At 35.0% G+C, this 21,990-nt stretch overlaps 1 protein-coding gene across 1 annotated transcript in view; it reads left to right on the top strand.

Annotated features, from left to right (window-relative positions):
- The first annotated feature begins 3,066 nt into the window (after nt 1–3,066).
- The window catches only part of LOC110019782, a 21,582-nt gene continuing 2,658 nt past the window's right edge, over nt 3,067–21,990 (top strand). The window contains exons 1-6 of the mRNA XM_020717609.1: nt 3,067–3,403; nt 3,489–3,586; nt 4,215–4,455; nt 4,552–4,649; nt 4,919–4,984; nt 7,265–7,354. Coding sequence (XP_020573268.1) covers nt 3,093–3,403; nt 3,489–3,586; nt 4,215–4,455; nt 4,552–4,649; nt 4,919–4,984; nt 7,265–7,354 — 904 coding nt within the window. The 5' untranslated portion in view covers nt 3,067–3,092. The remainder of the gene's footprint in view (nt 3,404–3,488; nt 3,587–4,214; nt 4,456–4,551; nt 4,650–4,918; nt 4,985–7,264; nt 7,355–21,990) is intronic.

Here is a 21,990-nt window from a genome sequence, read left to right as displayed (position 1 = left end):
ATATTCAACATTATAGCATAATTTACCATAACAATTTTATAAATTATTTTGTGATTTTATAAATTATTACGTGATTTTAATAACAATGCTAAGTCAGTGCTACAAATGAGTATAAAGCATTGTGATTGTCAAGCTCCCAAGTGAAAAAAATAGAAAATGTTCAGAGATTGTAATGAGGTTAGTATGTTTGGTCAAAAGGCTCATAGCAATTGCCTAACAATGTCGTATTAGTATAAGATGGTTGAACAAACTTAGCTTACCTTCTAAGATAATTTCTTTGGTCACCGTCTAATTAATGGGCATGTATAGGCAGAAGAAAAGTCTAAATGTATAACAGATGAAAGGGATGCTATGTTACAACATGATATCAAATGATCTCATTTAGATTGAAAACCATTGGTCTTAATAATAATTGGTTTATTAATATTATCTTCAAAAAAAGTATAATATAAGATTTATTGAGGTTAACCTCAACTATGTGTTGGTCACACTTAAGAGCCTATCAATTACTTTTGAATCTTAAGGTTCATTTGGTAAAGGATATAGTAATTCTTATAATTTCAAATTGATTAAATCCCACTAACACAAATTTTTTTAAATTCCTTATTTAAGCGACTATTGAGAAAAAATATAAAAAATTTTGAGTTTGATAAATATAGGATTTAAATTTTTTTCTTCTCACAAAAAAAGTTAAATCCGACATAAATTTGTTACCAAACAACCTCTTAAAAAAGCATAACATGTAGCTGCATCTGAAAAAATAATTATTCAATGCAAAATTTGATGAATTTATTGTCATCATAATCATATTAGTCAATATTTTTGTAACTCTGATAAGTTTAGAGCATTCTCAGAAGTAGCATTAACATAATCAAAGACACTTGAAAGCTAGCTAACGAGTTTATTTCATTGCCTAGTTCATTTTATGCTTGGTGCACCAGAGAGCTCAACTCTTAAAAGAGATGAGATGACGAAGTTTGAAGGAATAGTCAATATGTGTGACAATTATTAAACCACAAGTAGCTCATGCCATTTTCACTAATATTAGGAAATCCATTATCAATGGAGGCATTTTTTATTTTCTCAGTGAGCCACAAAATTATCGTCATTTCGATCCTTACATGAGATTGAAGTTTAATACTTAGTATCATATGTTAACAACCTGGTCGCTAATTATTGTCTTCTGGAAAAGTATTTTGAATATCTTCTTATACTATTTGGAGACACCTAAAGGGATGAAAGTTTATAGAAAATCCATTGAGTAGAATGTTAGGGCCATTCAATTGACAAGGTGCTTACAAAGAAAGCAATTCATCAAGTTCTATCTGGGCTAACCATGAAGAAAGATATTGTTAAAGTTCCTGTAAGGTGGTTAACATTCCATGCAATTTCCTATCCTCCACCAACCACTTTAAGAGTTCCATTCAATCACCTACCCACAATATGTGGTGGAATTTATTGCTTATATACCAATCAAGGATTGTTAAAAGGGGTTATTATTTTCATTGGGTCAACTATTTTACATATTAGGTAGAAAATGAAGTTATTAGCAATGTTAATCATATATATTTTGATCAAATCCTTACGATATCTTAAATGATCGACTCTAAACCCATGAATAGGCCAAATCAACAAACAAAATCATCATTATCCAGATAATGAGAATGTTGGCTACCTTAAGCAACACTTGGTTGGAATAATTTTTATTCATTAAATTGACATACAAAACCATGCACTCTATCATTGATGATAGAGCCCTTATCACTATAGCTACATAAAAAAATTCAACCAATAGAATGAATAAAAATTCAACTAAATCTTCAATATTAATTTGATAGATCCAATGAATTCTATAAGATCCGTGTGGAAAACGAAGTCGGCGTGCAAGTTGAGTGCAACTTCTTAGAAGAACTTTAAATAGAGAGCTACATATAAGGTCAATCATAAAAAAGTTTGAACTATCTATTTCATAAACAAATATTTTAGTTAAGGGGTTTCCAATAGTAAAGTTGGTGTTCTTAGAGGAACTCAAAGAACAAGGAATGTGATGTAATCTTCATTAAATTTATCCAGGGAATATAATCTTATAAGCCAAAAAATATCCTTTAGAGCTTGAAATACTCACCCCTTGACCACATTTTGTCCACATTTTTTATGAAATATAACCCATTTATAAAAACATAGCACTATAAATGCCTTTAGTTCAATAAGAAAATGCAAATAAATTAATTTTGTTAAATTTTCAATATATCCTCCAAAGGGAACATTTGGTGGCTTTTTTAAGGTGTTTTTATTTTATTTTATTTTTTTGCCAAAAAGTAGTTAGAAATTTGCAAATCATTTCAACACTTTCCTTCAATCATATGCATTGCCCATCACACTAAATATTACAAGCATTAGACAAAAAAAATATATATATAAAATTTGTCACAAAAAAAGAACATCAAAATTTGATGAATATTTAGTCAAATAACTATTTATTCATGGCAAAGAAATTGAGAAAATTAAATTGCCTCAATTTTCTCATGAATTTAAACAAGAGGAAAACTCATCAAAATGTATAGCATATAAACTATGCAATGTTTTGTTATTTTCTTGTAGTATTTTTTCCCCTTATTAGCGAGGGCCTACCTTAAGTGCTATACTTTCCGACTAATAGTAATCTATATTAATGCGTGTGGATTTTAATATTCACCTCATATGAGTAACCCATCATAATTTATATCTTTTATATTATATTAATTCTTCTCAAGTTTTCAATGAAAGATCGGTGTACATAAAAAAATGTAACATAATCAAATTAGATCAAACACAGCATACTAACTGACCCGAAGCTAATTAATTTCAGTCGATCGAGTGTGAGAATAGCTGAATAATAGACTCGTGCATATAAAAGAAAAAATATGCACAACCTACTTTAAAATAATGACAAAGTAAAATCATATAAATAGAAAAATTATTTTATGAATAAATAGATAATTTTTGTTATTCATTTGTGCTCTCTCAGTAATTTAAATTATATATATTAAAATTTATTTATTTATATAATAATAACATGGGATTAGAATAGGCTCTCAGTCCCGGCGGCGGCTATGGAGCTCCTCCGCCCTCTCACACTCTCCACGCCCGAACCTTACCGTCACGCCACCCTCCTCCTACCGGAAGCCAGAACCGCCGTCTCCCTTATCAAAACCCGCCGCCTTTCTCCCTATTGTTTACCTCGCCTTACGACCCGAGCCTCCTATTCCTCTGCATCGCACTCGCTTCTCTCTCAGCCACCGAAACCCTCAGCGCCTTCAACCACCCAATGGATTGTGCTCATGGAGAACCCTCCGATCTCAGCTTCCTCGAAGTCGGAGGTTATTGACTACTATGTCGAGACCTTAGCGAGGGTTGTCGGCAGGCATGGATATCTACATTTGTTCAACACAGCCGGGGTTGTGATATTTTATTTATGTTTTTATGTTTTGTGTTAAATTGGCGTGCAGTGAGAGAGATGCTCAAATGTGCATCTACGACGCATCCTGGGAGTCCAGCTTTGGGTTCTGCTGTGACATTGATGAGGAGTCATCTCGTGAACTTGCCCGTGAGTTTGATGATAATTTATGCTTTACTTGACCATTTGGCATAACTCTGCTTTTGAAATTTTTAGATGTTTCCTTTCTTTTTGTAGATTATAAAGGTTTTTCTTGGATAAGCATGGCTAATGTAGTAATCTTCATGATGTACCAGAGATTGTGAATGGGAAATATTTGAACAAATGTAATTTTCTGTAAATCCTGGACATTTTGCATGGCTGAACGATTATTTAAAATATCGTAGCCAATTATTTTGTCAGCAGTCATTTAAATCTCTCAGAGCATCTAACTGTGGTTTTAACTTGCAATATATTATTACCTTAGAAGCATAATCATTTTCGTTTCCCAATTTTACTGCTTTAGTTTTTCATATTTTGTTTTATTGTACAAAGCATGCAAATTCGGCAATCTTTGCATATATTGCTTCTTCTTACCCTCATTTTGGGAGCTCCTTGAACAAATTCAATGTAACTTGATCTTGATCTATGAAACAAATTCATTCTTTGAAAGCCCGACCTGTTTACAGACTTTGTGTCTCCCTTAAACTCCTGAGATTTTCTCAAAATTTTCTCTCACATGTTCATCATTTTTGTTAGCTAGAACTACAATAAAAAAACTATAGTTTTTTTTGCACAGGTATTCCTGGAGTTTTATCTGTTAGACCTGACAATAGTCCAGAATCTGAGAGGAGAGATTATAGCCGTTTGAACCTTTTGCCAGTTGATCACTCAAAATCTGATTTCAATCCTCCAAAGTTTTCTCCTTCTAAAGATTATGAGTATTGGCTTGTTAGGATTGAGAAGCCTGGGGTTGAAACAGTCACAAAGGCGCAGATGGTCGACTATTATGCTCGGATACTAACCAAGGTTTTGAGGAAGTAAGAATTGAGATTTTTTAGACATGTTCTACATATTTTCTATCTGTTTCTTTATGTGTTTCTTTGTTCTGAGAGTTTTCTTATCTACTTATGTAGCGACAAAGATGCTGAAGCGAGTATATATCATATTTCATGGGAGACTGACCTTGGATTTTGTTGCCATATTGATGAGGAATGTGCAAAGGAATTGAGTGGTTAGTGTGTTTTTTGCATGTAACCTCTTATGTATTTAAATACATACCACTCAATTCTTATATATTTACACATCTAACACCTAAACTTAAAATTTTACTACATGCCAACTTACCTTGCATGAAAAAGTGTATTTCACTTTTTAAAAGTTAAAATGTCTGTATTTTTGATGTGATAAATGGTATAAATTGACAAAGTGTATATACATAGAAGTTGGGTGGTTTGTATTCAAATGCCCCAATTATATAATGAAAGTTAATTTGTGATGCAGATGTGCCGGGTGTATTGTCTGTAAGACCCGATCTCAGTTTCGGGTCAGAATACAAAAATTACAAAGGTTTGCTGAGCTACAACTGGACTTTTTCTTGATTAAGCTGTGATTAATTACAGGATTTGAGTATTATTCATGTTGGAAGGTGTAAATTGTTTGAGCAGGTCAACTTATTTAACAATTGTTTACTGCTTTCCCTTGATGGCCCTTAGGGTTTTGGAGCTTGATCACGTTAGCACCGATGTGCTCTTCTTCTAGATATTTTGATTAGTAAAGCTATATTAAGGGAGTGTTTGGTGTGGAAGTAGGTGAAATTGTTTATGCCATTTGTTAGCAGGTCAACTTATTTAACTATTGTTTATTGCTTTCCCTTGATGGCCCTTAGGGTTTTGGAGCTTGATCACGTTAGCACCAATGTGTTCATCTTCTAGATATTTTGATTAGTAAAGCAATATTAAGGGAGTGTTTGGTGTGGAAGTAGGTGAAATTGTCTATGCCATTTGTTATCTTTTATTATTTATGAAGAGAGGAGAATTAATATGAATTTTGTGTGTATTTCCTCTCATCTTGCAAATCTATTTATACAACATGTTCCTAGGTCACTTTTTGTAGCATCTATTATGAAGAATAATAATCTCAATTGAATTTATAACATTATTCTAGAATTTGCACATATTTATTTCTTTGGAAATCTCAGGAGATTTTAAACCCTTGCAGCGATCCACTGATTTCCACCTTATTCACAATGATGGACGGTCAGCTTTGCAACCCACATGTTGCTAAGCTGGTCTTTAGAACCTCTAGCACTCCTTAAGCTGCATCATAATGTCTAACTTGGTGGTTTATTATGAAATGTAGAGCTTGCTAGTCCTTTGATCAAGATATCAACCAATTATTTTTATGTTTGGACATATGTGATATATATCAATTCACTTCTACAATATTCTTTTATGAAGCGTCGATTGATTTTATGTATTTGATTCAGTCATAGTGGATTACATTGTGCACTATGCTGATTACTAATTTGTTGTTATTGTATGATTTCATTGTATTTTCTATTTTATTCCTAAGTCACACTATAGTTTTTTATGAGAGCGGAGGGGCACAATTGGAACCTTCAAGATTCCTTTGCGAGGTAGATGATGGGTAAGAAAGTAATACTGAGGCGAGAGGTTAGATATGGAAGGCTAGGAAAAAGGAGATCAACTAGTTCATAATTTCTGAATAAATTTTTGGGCTAGGTTTGTTGGCAGTGGATAACCAAGTTTTCATTAGTAGAAATGGGTGAGGACCTCTATATCGGAACCTTGGGATGTTAGCCAACTAATGGAGGAGGTTTTAGGCCAGTTAGTTTTGCGGGTAAGAAGTTATGAACTTTTCCTTTAGATTATTTACAACTTACAACATATGGAAAGAATGAATACATAAATGCTTGAATTTAAAATTAAAAGTATTAATATAGAGGGATATCTCAAAAATTAAAATCACATCATTTAAACATGGGCGTGTAATAGGCATTGGTCAATTACGTATCTTTGTTTTTGGAATTGCCTTGGGCTTTGATTTGTGATGTGTGCATGCTCTTTGTGGGCCTCTATGTTTTACTCCTTGCACTTCTTTAGCTTGAGCCTTTAATGTTGTTAGGGATCCTTGCAAATCACCGTGATGTTTAGCATAAAAAAAAATTCATGATTTTATCATGTGAAGTAGGCATTCATCCAACATTAGAATTGAAATCCAATACTCCAAAATGTTCAAATACTTGTCTTTTATCATTTTGCTCTAAAATGAGCTCATGTTCTGCATCAATTTTTATTCACAATAGTTCACAGATCCCTTGGGTTGTTATCCTAAATTCAGTTTCACTTCTAGAACTGACTAATGTTCATTGTTTCTTGCTTCTCGAAGTAATTAGATTCTTGCCCGGAAAAGTGCAGAAACTAATATTTGACCTTATATCTGTGAGAGATCCTACTCTATCAGCATATGCGTATACTTTTAAGCCGAGAATTTATTTCTTTTGAATATTATTTATTTTCCCATTATTGTTTCGTGTTATTTAAAATTTTTTCATGCTGCCAATAGATGCATTTATTTAATATTATGCATAAATTGACTCACAACACTTACATGATAAATTATGTCTGAAATTGTATGGGTGACACATAAGCTTCCCGGCCTATCCGGGCATTTAATTGTTTTCTAAATAAACATACTGATCAGTAATTTTTTTAAACTCCATTATTCAAGCAGTTGTCATACGGGCACTTATCATACTTTCCTTCTGCATGGTGCTGATTGGTTCTTTAGCTATATTAATGGTAATGTAATTTTATAAATCTACAGGGAGCAATGGACCACTGAAATCAAGTGGTACACAAGATCTTTCAGAAGCAAGCCCCCCAGATGTAAAAACTAAAAGACTATTTGTGACTGGTAAGTTGATTAATCTCATCAACTACCTGTCAATTTTATTCTATTTGTTTATAAAAAAAGGGTAATTTTCCTTTATGCTTTAATCAAATCATTTATTTAATTTTCCATTTGATTACTAAATGGCTAGTGCAACTATGCAACTTCAAATAGTACCTTAAAAGTTTAGCTTTAAAAGGTCCTGTCGATCGCCATATGGTTGGATGCGGTTTAATTTAGTGTAATATAGTATTTAAAAATTAGGTATTTTAATTTGAAGAAAATGAGGTCGTATTTTAATTTGAAGAATTAATTTGAAGAAAATGAGGTCAAACTGATCCCATTGATTCCTACAGTTTGAATAATCGAGCTAACCACGGGTAACGTACCACTCTGAAAGGTAATATATTACTTGATAATAAGCTCAATTAAATAAACTATAGAAATAAATGACTCGTTTGATCTGCAAGTTTGCATGATAACCGACATATTCCCCTATTCGATATAAGAGTCAAATAGGGTTTATTTTAAGTCTGGATTTTTTAAGTTCTCTATAAGGGCAAACCCCTGTAGTTAATTACATCTTAAGCGAACGAATCACTTAAGAAAACTCTCGATAAAAATCAGGAATCTTTTCTTTTCTTGAATTCAAAAGGAGTTTTCAACGAACATGATTGTGAAATTTTCAACAGGAATTGATTTTATAGGTGAAAGATTTTGTTTTAAGAATCAAATGAAAAAAAATAGGGGAAATTAAAGATCCAGAATAGGTTTTTGGTAATCCCTCAAACTATTCTAATGTTTGACTCAATTTATGATGATATTAATTTAAGTTAACTCTTGTCAGTTTTATTAATTAGGGCTTAGATTTGTCTTAGATTTTTTTATTAATTAGGGCTTAGATTTGTGTAATGATGATTTACATAAAAAACCTAGAAAGATAAGAGGTTTTATGTCGAATGACTACCTCAGAATCCTAAAACAAGTTAGGACATGCTGTATATCGGGACTATGCAGAGGCCTAACAAAAAGAGAGATTTTATGTTATAAAAGACAACATCGGAATCCTAAAGATTATTATTTAAACTAAAGGAAGGTCTTGAACGAGCTACCCACGAAGTCTTCTCCAAGTTCCTTGTTGAAGTGTCTTCAAGTCTTCAGGTACTTCGATCTTATTATTAAAAGTTTTATTTGTTTCGATAATTTTACATTGAATTAATTAAAGGGTAGTGGAGGTTTAGTTCAAACCTAGACAAAGACTAAGTTCACTTAAGCTAAGTAATTCCCTAGTGTTATGATTTATAAGTTCTCCTTAATCTAAACAACATTTATTCTTTTATAATTTGTTCTTAACACGTGCATTTTATGTTTTATAAAAACAGTAAAAGAACATGCATTGAGACACATAAAACAATAAATAGAGCAAATAATGAAACAATGTTTTATCAAATTTTTATTAAATTTTAATTATTTAATTAGTAGTAACCCAGTCAAGATGTCTATGACCCAGTCAAGATGTCTATGTCAAGATGTCTATGACTTCGTCGGCCCGGGTTGCCGAATGTCTTGGTTTACTTAGTCCGAGATGTGGCTGCCCACTAGGACCACAAGATTGTTGTCACATATCTCAAACTCGGGCTAGGCTAACCTAACATAACTCAAACATACTCTTCTATTTAGTAAATTATGATTATTAAAATGGTTTTATATATGATTTTTAGGTTTCTAAGATCTGTTTAAAATTAAGAACAAAATCAAGGGGATTTGGAAATTTCACATGTCTTATTTTTCTTAATTATTTAAAATGACCTATTTCACTTAAAAAAAGAAATATCCCTACAGAGGAATCAAAATGACTTGAAAAAATCAGAGAAAATTGTTCCCAAGCTAATTAATATCTCTGCCAAATTTCACATTTTTCCCATTTATATTTTAATTTTTATGATTTAAATACTTCAGAACTTCAAAACTTAATTTAAAAATATTTTCTTGATGAAAAATCGTGATTTTAGCTTTGAAAAATTATCCTCATTTTTCTGAATTATAACATCTTTCGGTTTATTTTTTTGAGTTTTCTACAAAAAATTATGTAATTTTGAAGTTTAGTTATAATTTATTGAATAAAATAAAAAGCAACTTACACCTTACACCTATCCAATGCATATCACATTTGATCGAATTCTGAGCTACTCATTGGGAGGCTCTATATCCAGCACTTGCTCCTCTGATAAATCGTCGTTGAGAGGGGACCCAGCTAGAAGTGAGTGTGCTGCCAGGAAGTCTGCTAGTATCTGCTCTTTGATATCAAAAAGGGGCACAAAGTTTTATCGAATTGCAACAATATCATCGACCATCTAGCTAATCTGTCTGATAGCGTTGGTCGAGTCATTAAGTATTGCAAATGTTTAACTCTTGAAATTAAACTGACCTTATGTGAAAGCATTTAATGTCTTAGCTTCTGAGTTGCAAAGATTAAAGCTAGACAATGCTTTTCAATTGGAAGATAGTTTACTTGTGCTGGTATTAGACGTCTTCTTAAATAATAAAGAGTATTTTCTTTTTCCATATCATTAACTTGTACTAGCAAGGCTCCGAGGGGGTCGTCTAATGCCGCGGTGTAAAGTATTAAAGGTCGACTTGGACTAGTGGTTGCTAAAACTAGATGCGTCATTAAATATTGTTTGATATTTTCAAATGCACGTTGACAAGTTTCGTCCCAAATGAATTTGACATCTTTCTTGATCATCGCAGAAAAAAGGTTTACACCTTCCCGACAGATTAGATATAAACCGTCTTAGATATGTCAACTTTCCTTGTAGGGATCATAGTTGTTTTAAAGTTTTTGGAGATTGCATTTCTAAGGTAGCTTTTATCTTATCTGGATGGATTTCGATTCTCCGGTGACGAACACAAATCCTAGAAATTTCTTGGAGGTAACGCCGAAGGCGCACTTTAAAGGATTTATCTTGAGATTATATTGTCATAACCGATTAAACACAATCCTCAAATCATACAAATGATTGTTCTTGTCTTCATTTTTAATAATCAGGTCATTCACATAACATTCTACTTGTTTATGGATGAGATCGTCAAATATTTTTTTCATCGCTCTCTGGTATGTTGTTCTTGTGTTCTTCAGACCAGAAAACATCGCTGTGTAGCAGAAGATTCCAATTGACGTTCTAAAAGTTGTTAACGAAGCATCATCGGGTGCCATCTTTATCTGATTGTACCCAGAGGAGCCATCCATGAAGGAGAAAATTTCATGAGATGAGGCGATGTCCATCATTAACTCTGGTATTGATAGGGGGAATTCATCTTTTAGACATGCCTCATTCAAATCTCTGAAATCAACGCAGATTCGAATTTGTCTATTCTTCTTCTTGACTGGAAAAACATTTGCTAATCATGTGGGGTACTGCTCTTCTCTCACAAAGTTAGCGTCTATTAACTTCTTAGCTTCTACAATAACATGCTGTTCAATTTTCGCCCTCATTCTATGAGGTGTTTGCTTCACATGGGGGATACTTGAATCAAACCTAAGTCTGTGGACTGCGATTTCTGGTGCTAAACTCAGCATCCCGTCATAGCTCCAAGCGAAACAATCTTTAAATTCTTGGAGAAATTTGATCAAGTCCTTAGACTCATTTTCATTAAGCAAGGAACTAATGAAGGTATGTCAAGGCTCTTCCTCTGTTCCCAAGTTAATTTCCCTTCATTCATCGATAGTAGACTTGATATCTTCCTCGAACTCAGGGGGAGCATCTTCTATCGGTGGCTTTTCATAATCTTCATCAACATCCATACATTGCTCCGTAGTAACAACCATGCAAAATATCGTATCATCAAATTGTCCTATCATTCTGAACCGAAGGCCGTTCTTTGAATTAAAATTACGGCCTTTGGCATCCCATAGCTTTTCTAAGAGTTTTAATTTACTTATCGGCATATGGCTCAACAATGAACCCTGCTGAATTAACTTCTTAACATAAGACAAAAATTAACCAAAAGATAATTCCATTAATTCATTAAAATTTTATTCAAAGAGTACATCAATATATGAAGAAGAAGTAGTAGCAGTAGCAAGGTAAAACTTGATTGGCTTCAGACCTTCAGTATGCACTTCCTTAACCCCTAAGCTCTCAACCTTATTGGATTTGATTGGAGTTAAGGCCATGGCATGTACATAGTTACTGATTCGATTGTACATCTTCTGGTATGCATCCTTTTCTTCCTCTTCAACATGGATTTTAAACTGAGGCTTCTTTTTATTAATAATTATCTTTTTATTTGAAACTCTTCATCATCCGAGCTGGTTTCCAAGTCGGCTTTAATGGTTGGATTGTCTAGTTCAAACAACATGTTGATTCTTATTTGTCTACGTCCCCGACCTTGATCTCGGATACGTAGAATAAAAGAATCATCCTTCTTTGTGGAGTAGGAGAAGTAACGAATTGTTGAATTAGAGTCAACTGAACCCTCACTCGTGTCTTCTTCTTCGCAGTGCTACTTTATCAACTGTAGCGTCTTTGGAAGAGACGGTCCTCCTTGGAGGTGCATAGTAGGCAGCATCTTCATGTATCCCCACTTTGTGAATTTGGAATGGTTGAAGATCTCCTTTAATACATTGTTCTCGTCCATCTTTATAATACTTGATACACTGATGTAAGGAAGACGACACCATATTATACTCATGAATTCAAGGACGTTCGAGTAAAGAATTGAACGAAGTTTCTTAATCGATGATATGAAATTTTGCAGTTGTTATCAAATCTCCGGCTTTCAACATCAAAGTAATAGATCCAAAAGCTCTTTCTCCTTTCTGATTGAATCCCCTTAACATCATTTTATTATTATCGAGCTTTTTTGCATCGATATCTAGATAAGCTAATATTCGGAGATTCATTATATTCAATGAAGCTCCTGGGTCTACTAAAACTCTAGAAAGAACAGCTTTCCCACTATTGACTGAAATGTAGAGCAATTTATTGTGGTCTGCTGTCCCAAGTAAAAGGTCTTCATCGAAAAAAGTGACTTCAGGTTGATCTTGTAATGAACAGGCTACCTCAGAAGATGTACTAGTAAACTGGACTAAGCAAATTTCGGGGTTGAGTAGGGCCTCGACGAGTGCGTGTCTCATCTCTTTCGATAGGATTAGAGCATAAAAAATACTTAGCTTCGCTGGTAGTTTCCTTAGGTGAGCGAGCACATTATATTTCACTTTGTTGAATTCGTTAACTTGGTTTGGAAGAGGTGCATTCTTCACTAGTGGAGGTGGTTCCTCTCGAGTGATTGTTTATTTCTCAATTAAATAAATTATAGAAATAAATGAATTTCGTTTGATCTGCAAGTATGCATGATGACCGATAGATTCCCCTATTCGATATGAGAGTCAAATAAGGTTTATTTTAAGTATGAGTTTTTTTAAGTTCTCTATATGGGCAAGCCAAGGGCAAGCCTCTGTAGTTAATTACATCTTAAGCGAACGGATCACTTAAAAAAACTCTCGATAAAAATCAGGAATCTTTTATTTTCTTGAATTCAAAAGGAAGGGTTTTCAACGAACATGATTGTGAAATTTTCAATCAGGATTAGTTCAAAAGTGAGATTTTGTTTTAAGAATCAAAAGAAGAAAAGTAGGGGAAATTACATATCCATAATAGGTTCTTGGTAATCCCCAAATTATCGTAATATTTGGCTCAATTTATGATGATATTAATTTAAGTTAACTCTTCCCAGTTTTATGTATTAGTGCTTAGATTTATGTAATGATGATTTACACAAAAGAACCTAAAAAGATAAGAGATTTTATGTCGAGTGACTACCTCAAAATCTTAAAATAAGTTAGAATATGCTGCATATCGGGACTATGTAGGGGCCTAACAAAAAGAGAGGTTTTATGTCATAAAAGACAGTCTCAAAATTCTAATGATTGTTATTTAAATTAATGTAAGGTCTTGAACGAGCTGCCCACGAAGTCTGCTTCCAAGTTTCTGGTTGAAGTGTCTTCAAGTCTTCAGGTACTCCGATCTTATTATTAAAAGTTTTATTTGTCTTCATAATTTTACAGTGAGTTAATTAAATGGTAGTGGATGTATGGTTCAAACCTAGGTCAAGCCTAAGTTCATTTAAACTAAGTAATTCCCTATTATTATGATTTTTAGGTTCTTCCTAATCTAAACAACTTTTATTTCTTCATTATTTGTCCTTAATACATGCATTCTATGTTCGATAAAAACAGTAGAAGAACATGCATTGAGATACTTAAAACAATAAATAGAGCAAATAAAGTAATAATGTTTTATCAAATTTTTATTAAATTTTAATTTTTTAATTAGTGGTAACCCAGTCAAGATCTCTATGACTTCGTCGTGCCGGGTTGCCGGATGCCCTAGTTTACTTAGTCCAAGAGGTGGTTGCACACCATGACTAGAAGATTCTTGTCAACATCCACATAATGCATCGTTCAAGAAACATTCATAAACTAGAACAAAAGGGGTTAAAGTTGCATTATGTGATCTTTGTGATTAAGATTTATTTGATCCTTGAGTTACTTTATCAATTTTAGGGTTGAAATGTTTTAGGTTGTTTTCATCTTCTTGTCGGGTTTTAAATGTTTTATTTTAGTTATTTTTGTTCATTTGTCATTATTTATGTGAGGTTGATGACTTTGAAGCTGACTTAACCTCAAAGCCATACTTTAAAACCTTGTTGTGTTCAATTTAATTTAAATTTAAGTTTTAATGAGTTTTATGTGAATTCTACCCATCTCAATTTGTTTTATTTTATTTCTTAATTGATGTTCAAGTTGAGGGGTTTAGGTTTAACTTAGGTTTAAGGTTATACCTGAAGGATTCTCCTATGTTCAACCTATGAGTTAGGTTCTAATCTAAGCTTTATGGTAGGTTTAGCTTAAGACTAAGCTATGATTTATGTTTGTTTTTACCTAATGATTAGGGTTGGATTAGGGTTAACTAACCTAAAGTTTAAGTTAACTAATTCTATTGGCTTAGGGTTAACTAACCTAAGGTTTAGGTTGACTAATCATATTGGTTTAGGGTTAACTAACCTTAACTAATTTATGATTTAGGTTAACTAATCTTATTGGTTTAGGGTTAATTAACCTAAGGTTTATGTTAACCAATCCTATTGATTTAGGGTTAACTAACCTAAAGTTTAGGTTAACTAATCCTTTTGGTTTAACTAACCTAAGGTTTAGGTTAACTAATCATATTGGTTTAGGGTTAACTAACTTAAGGTTTATGTTAATTAATCTTATTGATTTAGGTTAACTAACATAAGGTTTAGGTTTAACTAACCTAAGGTTTAGGTTAACCAATTATATTGGTTTAGGTTTAACTAACCTAAAGTTTAGGTTAACTAATCCTATTGGTTCAGGTTTAACTAACTTAAGATTTATGTTTACTTAATTAACTTAAGGTTTAGGTTAATTAATCCTATTGGTTTAGGGTTAGCTAACATAAGGTTAAGGTTAAAATTTCTGCATTTTGTTAGATATTGTGAATGAGTGGATCCCAACATAGTTAGGGAAAAGTTGGGTGATGATGATAATGATGATGATATGGATCCCTAGGTTGTCATGAGAAATGCGTGGTTCACTAAAAAGTAAAGCAGTTAACCACACTATTTTTATGAAACGCAGAAATTCCCTTTTGGGTTTCTTACCTGTTGTAGTTTTCTAAAATTCCAGAATTTACTTTATGCTTTTTGAATCAAGTGTCTGAGACATACCCAATGAGGTAAGTGATGCTACAATAACATAGTAAAATACTTGACTGTTCCCGAGAAAATCATTCATATTAACATTACATCCTTTGATCGCTGTCGTAGATCAACACCAGCAGTGCCTCCACATCACTAAAACCACTATGTTTGTAAAAGCCATCATCTTGTCGTGCCAAGTCCATTATGAGCATCCTATCGAGCCACACAACTCACCGAGTTCATTATTAATATCCTATTTTTTTTTTTGTTGGAATATGCGTGATTCAAACCCGCATATCATGATGGGAAATTACACGCTCAACCACTATGTTGCGTGTATGTATGCCTTTATTGATATCTTATTGAGCCACACAACCAGTTAAGTCAATAAACCTGTTGCCTCTCTCCCTCTCTCTTTATGTCATAATTTCTTATTTTCTTATTCTAATGTTCTGTTGGTTACTCAAACTAGTTACCTTCTGATGCACTCTCTTGGCTATTCAAGCTGTCATTACACCTAGAATAAAGAATGTTGCCATTTTTCCTAGTAGCTTGCTAGGAGTGATATGAAGGTTTAAGTTAGTGTTTTTGTTTTAATTAATTAATTAATTTATTTATAATACTTTAAACACCAATAACTTTATATTGCAATTTGATTTATGGGATTTCTACTTTGGTGACATGGCTATAAAAATTGAAACTATGAACATGAAATGAAAGAGAAAGAAGAGAAGGAAATTGACAGTGAAAGGAAGTCGATTTGTTATTAGAAATTAGAAGAAGAGTGGAGGGATGAAGGGGAGTGCAGGCGTCCTCCCTGAAGACAAGGAATTTTCAATTCACCATAAACACTAATTCCTTTGTTCATTATAAGCCTATATTTAGAAAGAATGAATGCAACTATAATTCAAATTGCCGATCAGGCTTACTAAAAGAAATAAAATCAAAATTAAAATATTTTAAATTTATTCATTCTATGAAGTGGTCAGCTAAGAAGGGCTCAATGTGTCCTAGGCCAGCATAATAACATCTAGTGACTCCTGATTGAAATTCATCTGTATCTAGCATTGATTTTTGAATTTAATTTCGATCGAGCTAATCTTTGTGATGCTCAATTGAATTGATTGTATAATCATCGCATCTCCTTGTGGTTAGCGGGTTAGATTAGAATAAATAGGTGAGCGTAAAAAGATAGAAATGTATTACTGCTCTGTGTGATGCATAGAAATGCAAGGAAGTAAATTAAAAAGAGAGAGGGAAGAACAAAGAGTGACAAAAAGAGATAAAAATGCTTGGCTCTTTCATTTCTGGCCATGGTAAATAGTTTGTGTAGTGCAAGTACTTCACCACCGTATATGTCTGCTAGCATCAAAAGCAACTTTGTTGCCCTAATCGAGGACTGCCTATAATAAAGATTTCTTTTTTTGCCTCCCTTGGAAACAAAGTCAACATCTGTAAACCTAGAAGATTGATATATATGGAATAGGTAGGTAAATGAAGGTGAAGATTCTTCTTTTGTGATTTAGGGTCGGTTTAGGGTAGAAGTATCAGTAAAACTGATGTTCAAAAAGCTACGGTGTCTATTACAAAAAATATTATTTTAGAAAAAGTTAGATCGCGGCTTTCTAGCAACACCACAGGTAGTCAGGATTGGTGGGAAAAAAACAACTTTCAGCTGCAGTTTTTTGAGAACGTAGACAAAACACAATTTTGTTAAACAGGAAAAATTATGGTGCGACACCGCACCACCACCACATTGCCTCCCCAAACACACTTTTAATCTTAGACATTGGTTATGTGATATCACTTTATGCTGGGCTTGGGAGGGACCAGTCGGTCCTCAAGGGAGGGGCTCGTTGCCCCCTCCTTTTTCTTCTTCTTTTTCCCTCCCCTTTTTCCTTACTTTCTTTCTTTCTCCCTCTTTCCTCTCCTTGCTCCCCACTCCTTCCTCACCTTTCCTTTCTCTCCCCCTCACCTTTCCTGAAATTTGAAATCTCTTTTTATTCTCCTTGCTTATTTAAAAGCCTTTCAAAAAATCTGAAATCCTTTTTATTCTCATTTCTTGTTTTGAAAGTATTTTCAAAATCTGAAATCCTTCCTAAAATAAGTCAAGCCTCTTTATAAGTAGGAGGTAATGTGCATAGAGTTAAGGGTCTTGTTTTTGATATTTGAAATCAGGTTTAGCCTTGTATTTTCCACTTTGAGGGTTGTATCTGACGTTGAGATAGTGCCCCGGCTGTTCCTCGTTTGAGGTGGTGATCGTCTCTACGGATCCGGGTGGTGCTTCGGCTGTAGCTCGACTCAGACAAGATATTTATCTATCCTTCCACCATTCCTGATGCTGGCCACCCGCTTCCCACCCCTACAATAGGCCACCACATTTCTTTCCCAACAACAACCAAATGTTGTCTTCCCTCCAACCTATTGCTAGCGTTCTACCAGCAAGGCCGCAACTCCCCATCCTCCATCCCAACACTCAACCGCTCCTTCCTGAAGAACCCAATCTTGTCGTCCACCTACCCAAAATTCCTCCTAGCACTCAGCCGACCCACTTCCAGCAGTGTACCTTGCTGTCCAGGCCTTTGCCATCGCTGCCAACGCTTACCCACTCACTGGCCACCCTTCAAAAGTGCTGACAAGTCTTCCCTGTTGCTGCCCCACCTTCACAGCTTGCTACACCACTTTCCAACCTACCTCCTAGCCCCCCAACAAAACCTTCCCACCACCTTAACCCGTTGCCTCCCTTCTCCAGTTCACCTTTCAACCCCTAACGGCCCCTCTTCCGCATTCACACTTGTTGTCCCCAAGCCTCCACATCCATTGGCCAACCTCCACTCTCCTTGGTATACCCTTTTGAAATGATGATTTGTCTGTGTTTGGTTGTCATTTATTTCATGTTTTGAAGAATCGTTGTAACCTATTTTAAATTCAATAATAATATTTGTGTTTCTTTTGTGGTTTGGGCTTTCTTCTCCGCTATCATTTGTTATCAAAGCTAGCCCAACACCAGTCCTATTCTAGGGCTTCTAGCATTTGACTTTGCCCAATCCACCACACCAATTTTTTTTATTCATTCTTTCTTGTATTTTTTTCTCTTCTTTCTATGTCTTTCTTTCGTTCCTTCCACATATCCCAAAATCATCAACTATGCCACCAAGAAGGAATATGCCCGAGCCTATTCGAGAAGAGATTCGGCGAGAACTCCGCCGCCTCTAAGAAAAGTTTATGGATATTGAAGAGAAAATCCAGTGGGAAGTTACCCTCAATCGTGATATGGAATGCCATAGGGAAAAATAAGAAAATATGACGATGAAACAGGAAACACAACGCCAATTCCTACCAATTTACTACCTCCAAAAGTTGCAAATTCTAGCTTCCGAAGAGGATAGATTATATCATCAAGCGACCCCCTCCCCCGGTGCTACTATCCAGCAAAATTAATCCGCAAGTCTGTCACAGCTAGAAAATGTTGCAAGTGCTACAGATTCAGACATGTGGAAGCAGAATGCACAACGAGGGGAGCAATCTATTTTACTGAGCAGGACGCTATTGAAATTTAGGGTAAAGTACAACGCAGACACTGAAGAGCAGTTCAAATGAGAATTTTTATCCGATGATGTCTTCCTCCGGGAAACTCTCTTATTCGTCGATACACTCGATCTCTTTCCTCCATGTGATCAAAAAGGAACATTTGACTTTTAATGAGATCGTGATTCTACTCTCTTAGAAAATGAACTTATTGTCGAGACATACAAAGGTCACATAGATCGAAAGATATCAGAATAATTTCGGTGGATGGTCTTAGTAACGATCAACTGATAGCATCACAGGCGGTTGCACTTCCAGCCCTCACCCCCAGTGTTCCACATGAAGAGACGAAAGGCCAAGGTGAAACTCTTGTTATTGAAACAAAGCAAAAGTTATCAGTTCTCCAAAATTCAATAGTTAGAGGGAAGTCCCAAAAGATAATAAGACTCACCCATCAACCATACTCTTGCAAACCACACTCTTGCAAACCTTTAAACCCGCTGAGGCCCAACTTGGCATAGATAACAAGCGTATGAATTAGTTGTTCAAAATTTGGTTCGGGAGAACCTACGGCGATGTGTACCTTCAGGTTAAATTATACCAAACGAAAACAGATCGATAGAGAGGTAGCTCGCAGGGCAGTCGTCAGTGGGATCTAGGAACGACCACAAAGAACCAGAAGCTTAGACAGATGAAGTCGAAGCTCTTTCAAACCCGGGAGACTAATGCGGGACTCGGGGGAGGACCGACTAGTCCTCAAGGGAGCGGGGCTACCACCCCCTCCTTTCCCTTCTTTCTTTCTCTCGTCCCCTTTTTCCTTCCTTTCCACTTTTCTCCCCCATTCCTTTTCTTTCTTCCCTTTGCTTCCTAACATTTCCTTTCTCTCACCTTTCCTTCCTATGCACTTTTTTATTTTAAATCATTTCCTAAAACCTGAAATTCTAATTTTAGTCTGCTTCTTTATTTTAAAACTCTTTCCTAAAATTTGAATTCTCTTTTTATTTTCCATGTTTATTTTAAAAGCATTTCCTAAAGTCTGAAATATCTTTTTTTTTCTCCTTACTTATTTTAAAAAACTTTGCAAAAATCTAAAATGCTTTTTATTCAACTTTTTTTATTTTGAATGTCTTTCCAAAATCTGAAATCCTTCCTAACATAGGTCAAGCTTTTTTATAAATAGGAGGTGATTTGCTTAGAGTTAAGGGTCTTGTTTTTTATTTCTGAAATCATGTTTTAGCCTTGGTATTTTTTCCTTCGAGGGCTGTATCCGATGTTGAGATAGTGCTCCGACTGTCGCTCGTCCGAGGTGGTGATCGTCTCCACGGGTTCGGGTGGTACTTCGGCTGTAGCTCGACCCCGACAAGATATTTATCTATCCTTTCACCCTTCATGTTGTTATCCACCCACTTCCCAGCCCTACAACAGACCACTGCACCTCTTCCCCAACAATCGTTGATTTTTGTCCTCCCTCCAACCTGCTGCCAGCATTCTCCCAGCAAGGTCACAACTCCCAATACTCCATCTCACCACTCAACCGTCATTCTTGAACAACCCAATCTTGTTGTACACCTGTCCAGAATTCCTCGCAGCACTCAACCGACCCACTTCCAACAGTCTGCCTTGTTGTTCAGGCTTTTCCCATCGTTGCTAGCGCTTCTCAGTTCTCTGTCCACCCACCGAAAGTGCTGACTAGCCTTCCCCGCTGCTGCCCCATCTTCCCAGCTTGCTACCCCCCCTTCCAACCTGCCTCTCAGCCGCCCAACCAACCTTCCCGCCACTTTAACTTGCTGCCTCCCTCCTTCGGTTCACTTTCCAATCACTGCCGACCCCTCTCCCACTTTCACACTTGTTGTCCCCAAGCCTCCAAATCTATTGGGCCAACCTCCACCGCCCTTGGGATATACTTTCAAGTCGCTAGCTTATGTTTGTATTTGTTTGTCGTTTATTTCATGTTTTGAAGAGTCGTTACCGATTTCAAATTCAATATTAATATTTGTGTTTTTTTGTGGTTTGGGCTTTCTCCACCGGTATGAATCTGTCTATGGGAACTCGATGGTGTATTTGACTTGAGAGTATTTATTTTCCAAGGATGAAATGAAGTTGAAGATTTTTCTTTTGTGATTTAAATCTTGTAGAAAAATGAAGAATTGGAAAAGGGATATATTCGAGGGAGATCCGTCATAGAATTCATCATAAAGCTTAAAAAAAAGTCATTACAAAGATCATAATTGTACATGTTGGCCATGTGTAAGGACTGAACTTATATGAAAAGAGATTGGACATAAAAGAAAGATTGGCAAAATCCAATATAAAGAAGAATCGATGAATGTGATCATAAAAGAAATACATGTTATTATTTCTTAATGTTGCTGGTCTTGTGGAGTCTTAATCCTGGACTTGAGTGTGCTTTTAACTTTTTTTTTTATGGACAGCTCATCTCTTATAATCCTATGGTAAATTATGAGAAGTTTATCGGTTCGATGGTGAGCTCTTATGTATCATGGTATTGGCCATGATCAAATCAATTGTGCTATTTTGATAGGATATAAATGTAATGTTAATCATTACTGCTCCTTCAGAGGTGTTAAACGTATTTATAATGATAAAGATGTAATTTTTAAGTACTCCATGGTATTTAGAAAGAAAATTTCTTGAAACTAATTAAAAGATAAAACATAAAACCAAAACTACTTGTGCTTAACTAATTGGTTCACTAATGTATGTCATAGTGTACACTGTACCTTAGCACTATTTTTTATAAATAGGAGGCGGTGTGCTTAGAGTTAAGGGACTTGTTTTTTATTTTTGAAATTTTGTTTTAGCCTTGATATTTTCCCCTTCGAGGGCTGTATCCGATGTTGAGATAGTGCTCCGACTGTCGCTCGTCCGAGGTGGTGATCGTCTCCACGGGTTCAGGTAGTACTTTGGCTGTAGCTGGACCCCGACGAGATATTTATCTATCCTTTCACCCTTCCCGTTGTTGTCCACCCGCTTCCCAACCCTACAACAGGCACTGCACCTCTTCCCCAACAACCGTTTATTTTTGTCCTCCCTCCAACCTGCTGCCAGCATTCTCCCAGCTAGGGCTATAAACGAGCCGAGCTTGAGCGAGCACAGGCTTGGGTTGTTTGGCTTGTTCGAAATTGTTTGTGTTCGAAATCGGCTCGTGTTAGAAACCGGCTCGTGAACATTGTGTTCGTGTTCGACTCGAAATTAGCTCGTTAAAATTAAACTGAAAAAATAGATGTAGAATGTTGGATTCGAACCTGGATCAAATATATGCAAAACATGACGCATAACCACATTACCACAAGAGCAGTTACAATTTAAATATAGATTTGAATATATATAATATATTATTATATAAATAATATGTATAATATATTATTATATAAATATATTATATA

This window comes from Phalaenopsis equestris, unplaced genomic scaffold (genome assembly GCF_001263595.1).
Source record: "Phalaenopsis equestris unplaced genomic scaffold, ASM126359v1 Scaffold000078, whole genome shotgun sequence".
In the NCBI taxonomy this organism is placed as follows: Eukaryota; Viridiplantae; Streptophyta; class Magnoliopsida; order Asparagales; family Orchidaceae; genus Phalaenopsis; species Phalaenopsis equestris.
Note: the sequence above shows the minus strand (reverse complement) of the source record. Positions and strands in the feature narration are given on the sequence as shown.